Source organism: Bison bison, unplaced genomic scaffold (assembly GCF_000754665.1).
Source record: "Bison bison bison isolate TAMUID 2011002044 unplaced genomic scaffold, Bison_UMD1.0 scf7180017864498, whole genome shotgun sequence".
Taxonomy (NCBI): Eukaryota; Metazoa; Chordata; class Mammalia; order Artiodactyla; family Bovidae; genus Bison; species Bison bison.
Genome location: NW_011495057.1, coordinates 3650554 through 3658870, shown reverse-complemented (window position 1 = coordinate 3658870; position 8317 = coordinate 3650554). Strand labels below are relative to the sequence as shown.

Sequence of the window (8317 nt, the reverse complement as noted above, 5' to 3'; positions counted from 1 at the left end):
TACCTAAGTTATGACCGACTCTTTTGCGACCCCATGGACTGTAGCCCGCCAGGCTCCTCTGTCCATGGGATTCTCCAGGCAAGAATACTAGAGTGGGTTGCCATTTCCTTCTCCAGGGAAATCTTCCTGACCCAGGGATCAAACCTGTGTCTCCTGCATTGGCAGGTGGATTCTTTACCACTGAGCCACCAGGGAGGCTCCTAGCTGTTATGTTAGCTTTATAGAACGTTAGGTTTATATTATATTTAGCTCAGCTTTTGTATTATATTTAGCTCAGCTCTCTTGTAGCTTCCACCAGTGATCCTAGTGTTGATCTCTTGAGTAGCACAACATAAACCAAATTCTTTTTTTTTATTTAGTTTTTAATGGAAGGATAATTGCTTTACAATATTGTGTTGGTATCTGCCATATATCAACATGTATCAACCACAGGTATACACATGTCCCCTCCCTCTTGAACCTCCCTCCCACCTCCCACCCCATCCTACCCCTCTAGATTCTTTATGAAAGCAGTAATGTGTACCAAAAGGCCTTATAAATTTCCAAAACTCATTCATCAAATACTTAAACCTCTACTCCAAGTAAAGCTTGGATGTCTCTTATCTCCTGCCTTCTTGCTTGCAAAATATGTCTTGTTTTTTTTTGTTCTTCTTGCCTTTAATTAGAATAGTAACCTATACACATACATTAAATGTAAGCATCTGTCGGGGACGATACAGTCCCTTATTCAGTTTTCACAAAACTTATTTTAGGCTCATAACTTCCTAGACATAGATTTTGTTTTTTAATAGACAAGAAATGAAAAATGTAGTTGATATGCATCTGTAAAACTGTATTATACATGCAAATGCTAGGTAATGGCAGAGATTCTACCCCTTGATTCGATTGTTCACGTCATTGAGATTGATAGTCTTCGATTGTATAGAGAATGTGATTTCAGTACCATCTGTGGCCATTTATCCAGCAGATTGGGCAGATAACAAATCTGCCAAATGAGCAGTGTATGTTCCTAAAAAAGGAAAATCAGAAGGATTCTACCACGGAGGATCTTAAAATATTATTTATTTAAAAGCTTAAAATTTTAGTAACTTGTATAATTCGAGGTAGTTTATAGAACATAGATTTTAGTTTATAGAACATAGTTTATAGAACATAGATTTTAGTTTATAAAACATAGTTTATAGAACATAGATTTTAGTTTATAGAAGGTAAAAATTTAATATTTTCTTATTTTTTTAATTTATTTTAATTGGAGGATAATTACTTTACAATATAGTTATGGTTTTTGCCATATATCAACATGAATTGGCCACAGTAGGTAAAAATTTTAATATTTTCTTATTTTTTTAATTTATTTTAATTGGAGGATAATTACTTTACAATATAGTTATGGTTTTTGCCATATATCAACATGAATTGGCCACAGTATACATGTGTCCCCTTCATCCTGAACCCCCCTCCCGCCTTCCTCCCCATCGCGTCCCTCTAGGTCGTCCCAGAGCACTGACTTTGGGTGCCCTGCTTCATACATCCAGCTTTCACTGGTCATCTATTTTACACATGGTAGTGTATATGTCTCAATGCTATTCTCTCAAATTTTCTTTAATGTTTTAGTTACACGGGTATGTTTCAAATAGCATTAGAAAACCAGCACCCTTGACCATAACTTAAGAGAATGGAAAAGAAAACATCATTATAAGGGTGTTTCAGGAAGGTGTTCCAGGCACCCCCTGCTCCTGCCCCTGGTAGTGCTGAGGTCTCAGGATGCCTGAGCTCAGGTATGTTGCCCATCAGAACAGCGGACCCTTCGCCAACAACAGCCACCCTCCTCTCAGCAACTTCTCAGCTCCTGCAGAGGCTTTGGGAATGTTCCTTCTCTAGAGGTTAATTTGTAAAGGATTTTCCCATATATCCAGAATTGGTTGAGTTTGGTTCAGTATCAGCATCTCTGGGAAAGTACTGATATATGATGCACAGTCTAAATTTTACTTTGGGTTTGGAGTTGGCATTTTCCCACTTAATTTCTTAAAAACAACCTGATACTAGGTTCTCTGATGGCATTTTTGTTTCCATTATTTAATAGCTAAAGGAAAATAATTTATTGAGTAACAGAATGTGATAGGTCTGTCTTAGACCAGACAGCAGGTCAGATATGCCAGCTTGTGAAAGAACAGTGTCCCTCTGAGGTGGTTTGAATAGCTGGACACCAGCACAGAAGGGTTAGGAGAATTCTGATCAGGACAGTTGTGAAGATGTGGGGCCAGTTGATCTACTCTGAAACTTTCTCAGGGCCCAAAATAGCAGTGACTAGGGATATAAGCCCAGAATGACCCTGTTTTAGCCTCTCTATGATGATTCACATTTTTTCCAGTTTTGTTGAGAAATAATTGATATACCTCACTCAGGTTAAGGTGTATAGTACGGTGGTTTGAGTTACATGTAGATTACATTTCACAGTATTGTGACATGCTTACCACAGTAGATTTAGTCGTCATCCATCATCTCATATAGATAAAAAGAGAACTTTTTTTTTTTCTCCTGGTGATGAAAACTCTAAAATCTACTTTCTTAACTTCACGATTGTATCTTAATTGTATCTTCCAGTGTTACCTATAGTCAGGTTGTACATTATATGCATGGTAGTTCTTTATCTTATAATTGAAAGTTTGTGCATGTTGACCTCCTTCCTCCATGTCTCTCCAACCACAGATCTGATCTTGTTTCTGTGAGTTTTATGTGGCTTTCATTGTCATTACTGTTAGATTCCACATGTAAGTGAGATCGTGAAGTATTTGTCTTTGTCTGACTTGTTTCACTTAACATAATACCTTCAAGGTCCGTCAATTTTGCTGCAAATGGTTGAATAATATTCCTCTCTTTGCGAGTGTGTGGGTATGTATGTCTGAGAGAGAGAGAGACAGAAAGATAAATACATACCACATCTTCTTGTTCATCTATCAGTGGACCCTCAGGTTGTTACCATGTCTTGGCTTTCATAAGTAATGCTGCTATGAACATGGGGTGTAGACATCTTTTCAAGTTACTGTTTAATGTGTTCCCAGAAGTAGAATTGGTAGATATTATGCGAGTTCAATTTTAATCTTTTGAGGACCCTCTATACTCTTTTCTGCAGTGGCTGTACCAGTTTACAGTCCCACCAACAGTGCACAACCTTCATTTTTCTCCACATTCATGTCAGCATTTGTAATCCCTTATCTTTTGGGTGATGCTATTACAGGTGTGAGGTCGTATGTCATTGTAGCTTTAATTTGCATTTCCCTAATGACTCGTGATATTTAGTATCTTTTATATTGTTGTATTTGCACATGCAGATTTTTATATGCATTTTAATGTCTCATTAATGTATGCCTGTGGCTTTCATGGTAATGACAGTAGCTTTTTTTTTTTCTACTGTCAGTGCTATTAAATTATTTTTCTTTTTTTCCAGAACAAGCCTGCCCTCCCCTATGTTTTCCAGAAATGACTTCAGTATCTGGAGCATCCTCAGAAAATGCATCGGAATGGTAAGTTAACTCTCATTTCCACAATATGAAGCTGATACGTGTTTCATGCATATCCTTGGAAGAGAATCTTAGTGTTGGCATAAGTGATTCACAATGTTTCTGAAAACTTAGAATCAGAAATTAGGAAAAGTCTTAACACTAGGTTTTCCTGACAGCATTTTAACCATTTATTATGCTATTTAATATGACTTTCATGTGACTTTTCATTATAAGGAAATAGAAAAAGAAAGTGCTCTTGCCCCATTGTCATACCACGTTTGTATGTACCCATGGAATTGCTCTGGAGAAGGCACTGGCACCCCACTCCAGTACTCTTCTTGCCTGGAGAATCCCACGGCCGGAGAAGCCTGGTAGGCTGCAGTCCATGGGGTCGCAAAGAGTCGGACACGACTGAGCGACTTCACTTTCACTTTTCACTTTCATGCATTGGAGAAGGAAATGGCAACCCACTCCAGTGTTCTTGCCTGGAGAATCCCAGGGACTGGGGAGCCTGGTGGGCTGCCGTCTATGGGGTCACATAGAGTCGGACACGACTGACGCAACTTAGCAGCAGCAGCAGCAGCATGGAATTACTCAGAAATACTCTCAGAAAGAACAGACTCCCCACAGTATAGAATATAATTTCACTTATACTTCTGTGCGCAGAGCAGATTTTTGTACTTTGTAAGTGTGGTGTATGTCAGACATTTGGAATGTGTCTTTACTTAGTTATCTGCAGGTGGATCTGATTTTTCAGGAGCAGAGAGATGGCGAAACTATTATATATAAATCCTACGCTTAACTTCAGTTGTGTCCAACTCTGTGACCCCATGGACTGTAACCCACCAGGCTCCTCTGTCCATAAGTTTCTCCAGCAAGAATACTGCAGTGGATTACTGTTTCCTCCTCCAGGAGATCGTCCTGATGCAGGGATCGAAGCTGTGTCTCCTGCCTTGCAGGCACATTTACTCTCAGAGCCACCTGAGAAAGCCATATAAATCCTTAGATTCCCTTTAAAATAGTAGTCCATGTCAGCACCCTGACGCTAGTCAGGCTTGGATTCTGAGTAAAGTTCTCTCACTTCTTCCAGCATGATCTTTGACCAATTAGAATGATGAAAATTTTAAAGCATGTGAGTCTTGAACTGCTAAAGAATCTGCCTGGGCATGACCTTTCTTAATTTTGCAGTTTAATGTGCGTCCTCAGTACCCCAGGAACTGTCCCTGAGCTGGGAAGTGTGCTGTGCTCAGTCGCTTCAGTCGTGTTCAACTTTTTGCGACCCCGTGGACTGTAGCCCACCTGGCTCCTCTGTCCATGGGATTCTCCAGGCAAGAATACTGGAGTGGGCTGCCATTTCTTCCTCCAGGGGAATCTTCCTGACCCAAGGATCAAACTTGCATCTCCTGTGTCTCCTGCATTGCAGGCAGATTCTTTACCCACTGAGCCACCTGGGAAGCCTGCTGGGAATGTAGTCACTTCGTAAACATGCTCATTCTGACGTCTGAAATCCTTTTCAGCTGCTGGGGTGCCCATGTTAGCATTTTTTGAACACTTGGGTTCTCTGCATGTAGTAATGTCATCTGAGACTTCCTGAGCATAATTTCCAAGGAAATAATCTCAGAAACATCTATTTTAAGGGCTTCCCTAGTGACTCAGTTAGTAAAGAATCTGCCTGCAATGCAGGAGACACGGGTTTGATCCTCAGGTTGGAAGATCCCCTGGAGAAGGAAATGGCAACCCACTCAAGTATTCTTGCCTGGAGAATTCCATGTACAGAGGAGCCTGGCGGGCTACAGTCCATGGGATCACAAAGAGTCAGACACGATTGTGCAACTAAGTTTCACTTTCACTGCATGGAGAGTAATTCAGCTAACCTCTCTGTAGCTGGATAACAAGATTTATCCCGGTCTTACCACTTCCTGTCTTTGAGACCCTAGGCAAGTTGCCTTACTTCCCTGAGTAAAGTTAGAAGAATAATTAATACTTTTTAGCTGTGTTGAGAGATACATAAGATAACTTATGTAAATGTCAGGACAGACCCTGGTTTAGCTTAATGCTCAACATTATTATCAATAGTTAACGACACTTAGTGTTTCCCTGATAGCTCAGTTGGTAAAGAATCTGCCTGCAATTCAGGAGCCCCCAATTCGATTCCTGGGTTGGGAAGATCCACTGGAGAAGGAATAGGCTACCCACTCCAGTGTTCTTGGGCTTCCCTGGTGGCTCAGATGGTAAAGAATCTACCTGCAATGCTGGAGACCTGGGTTCAATCTCTGGGTTGGAAAGATCCCCTGAAGGAGGGAAAGGCTACCCACTCCAGTATTCTGGCCTGGAGAATTCCACGGACTATATAGTCCATAGGGTCGCAAAGTCAGACTTGACTGAGAGACTTTCACTTTCACTTTTCAATCACATTTAATTGGAACACCTAGACTCTTAACTCCATTTTGTTTACATTCAGACTCATCAGGACAAAGCAAATGTATTTAGGCAAATGTATATATTCTTAAATAAAATGTTAATTATACACATTAATCTCTTAAGAACTGGAATTTTCAGGACAAAAAAATGATATCCTATAGAATTTATATTTTCAAACCCTTAGTAAACATAATTGTCAGTGAGATCCAATATGTAAGTATATAAGTATTGTTTGTTTAAAATTAAAGCTAGTTTCATAAAAAAATGCTCATCATTAAAACAAATGATATTTTTCTATTAGATCAATGCTGACTCTAGCTCATTAAATTGATTTTGTAACCTGCTAATGAAAGGGCTTCCCTGGTTACTCAGACGGTAAAGAATCCACCTGCAATGCGGGAGACCTGGGTTTGATTCCTTGGGTCGGGAAGATCCCCTGGAGGAGGGCATGGCGACCTACTCCTATATTCTTGGCTGGAGAATCCCCAGGGACAGAGGAGCCTGGTGGGCTACAGTCCACGGGATCGCAAAGAGTCAGACACGGCTGAGAGACAGAGCACAGCACAGTGTGTGAAATCCAGTTACTGTAGAATTGGTATCACGTTTGTTGAGTCAACAGAATCCGTATGAAAACCAGATATGCTGTGGTGTTTTTTGGTGATCAGGGAAAGTACAGCTTTCTGTATTTCTCTGGCTTAAGTCTGTCACCTACCATCTCCTGTCTCACTGGATGTCAGATTTAGCAGTAGTGTCATGAGTTTGTTCAGGCTAGAAACTGATAATCATCTGGTGTATGTGTCAAGCAAGGATTATGTCTAAATGGAAATGAACCATCCTTTTGAAAGATGGTAAATAGTGTTATGTTGGCTTGTACCTGCATTCTCTGAAAGATGTGCTGTTTCTTCAGAAGGATGGTTTTACCTTTATTTTCAGGTGCAGAACTGTTTGTACAGAGACAGGCTGAATCATAGGGAAAGCAAATAAAAGCAGAGCTGTTTGGGTTGAAAGGGGACCATGGTGTGTTTTGAAACTTGTGTCTGTAGAACTTTCTGAATAAACTCATAGAGAAAGAGCTGCAGGGGAGGCAATATTTCGGGCGAGTGTTCTCTGGTGAGGTTTTGTAAGAGAGTAACGTTCTAGATGAATATTTATTAATGTGTTCTGGCATTTGGAAGTATTGTTCTTTGGGCACTGTTGTGGGCTCCCCTCTAAAGGGCAGCAGAATCAGTCCAAAGGGGCCAGCATTGTGCACAATGGAGATTTAAAGTGCAACGGGTCTTGAGAGAGAAAGCAAGTAACATCCCCAGAATAAATTTTTAAAGTAGTTTTTGGTATCAACCCCTCTCATATCTGCCTCCTTCTCCCCCCTCCCAAGGAAAATAGGTCAAAAATTAGAAGGTATTAGCATTCATAGGGAGAAGGCAACGGCACCCCACTCCAGTACTCTTGCCTGGAAAATCCCATGGACGGAGGACCCTGGTGGGCTGCAGTCCATGGGGTTGCTAGGAGTCGGACACGACTGAGCGACTTCACTTTCACTTTTCACTTTCATGCATTGGAGAAGGAAACAGCAACCCACTCCAGTGTTCTTGCCTGGAGAATCCCAGAGAAGGGGGAGCATGGGTGGGCTGCCGTCTATGGGGTCGCACAGAGTCGAACACGACTAAAGCAATGCAGCAGCAGCAGCAGCAGCATTCATAGAGTATTAGTCATAGAGTTTATTAACTTAACTTCAAAGCGTCAGTCCCAGGTGGTGCTAGTGGTAAAGAACCCGCCTGCCAGTGCAGGAAACATAAGAAACACTGGTTCAGTCCCTGGGTCAGGAAGATCCCCTGGAGAAGGAAATGACAACCCACTCCAGTATTCTTGCCTGGAAAGTCCTATGGATAGAGAAGCCTGGTGGGCTATAGTCCATGGAGTTACAAAGAGTTGGACACGACTGAAGCAACTTAGCACCCCTCAGGAAACAGCCTGTGTGAGGAGGTAGGTGGCTGTGAAACCAATTGGAATTCGAATTTGAAGTGAAGGTAGATTTGAAAACTCTCCCACTGCACTTTGGTGATTCTGTTCCACTTAACAGTCCAGACACTTGGCTTCAGGTCCTTTCTGTGTGAGTAGATCTCAGATGCTGTGGACAGACCCTTCAGCTAGTTCTTCCCATAGCTTCACGTTCAATTTCTTCTTTTCATGAGGAAAAGAAAGTGTTGGTCGCTCAGTTGTGTTTGACTCTTTGCAACCCCATGGACTGTAGCTCACCAGGCTCCTCTGTCCATGGCTTTCTCCAGGCAAGAATACTGGAGTGGGTTGCCATTTGCTTCTCCAGAGGATCTTCCCGACCCAGGGATTGAACCTGGGTCTCCCGGATTGCAGGCAGACTCTTTACCATCTGAGCC

General features: G+C 41.5%; 1 protein-coding gene across 5 annotated transcripts in view; it reads left to right on the top strand.

The window, feature by feature from the left end:
- The window catches only part of OSBPL1A (oxysterol binding protein-like 1A), a 234197-nt gene that overhangs the window by 189531 nt on the left and 36349 nt on the right, over nt 1-8317 (top strand). For all 5 annotated transcript variants that reach the window (XM_010828928.1, XM_010828930.1, XM_010828929.1 and 2 more), the window contains one exon: nt 3449-3524. In XM_010828928.1, the coding sequence (XP_010827230.1) occupies nt 3449-3524 (76 nt within the window). The remainder of the gene's footprint in view (nt 1-3448; nt 3525-8317) is intronic.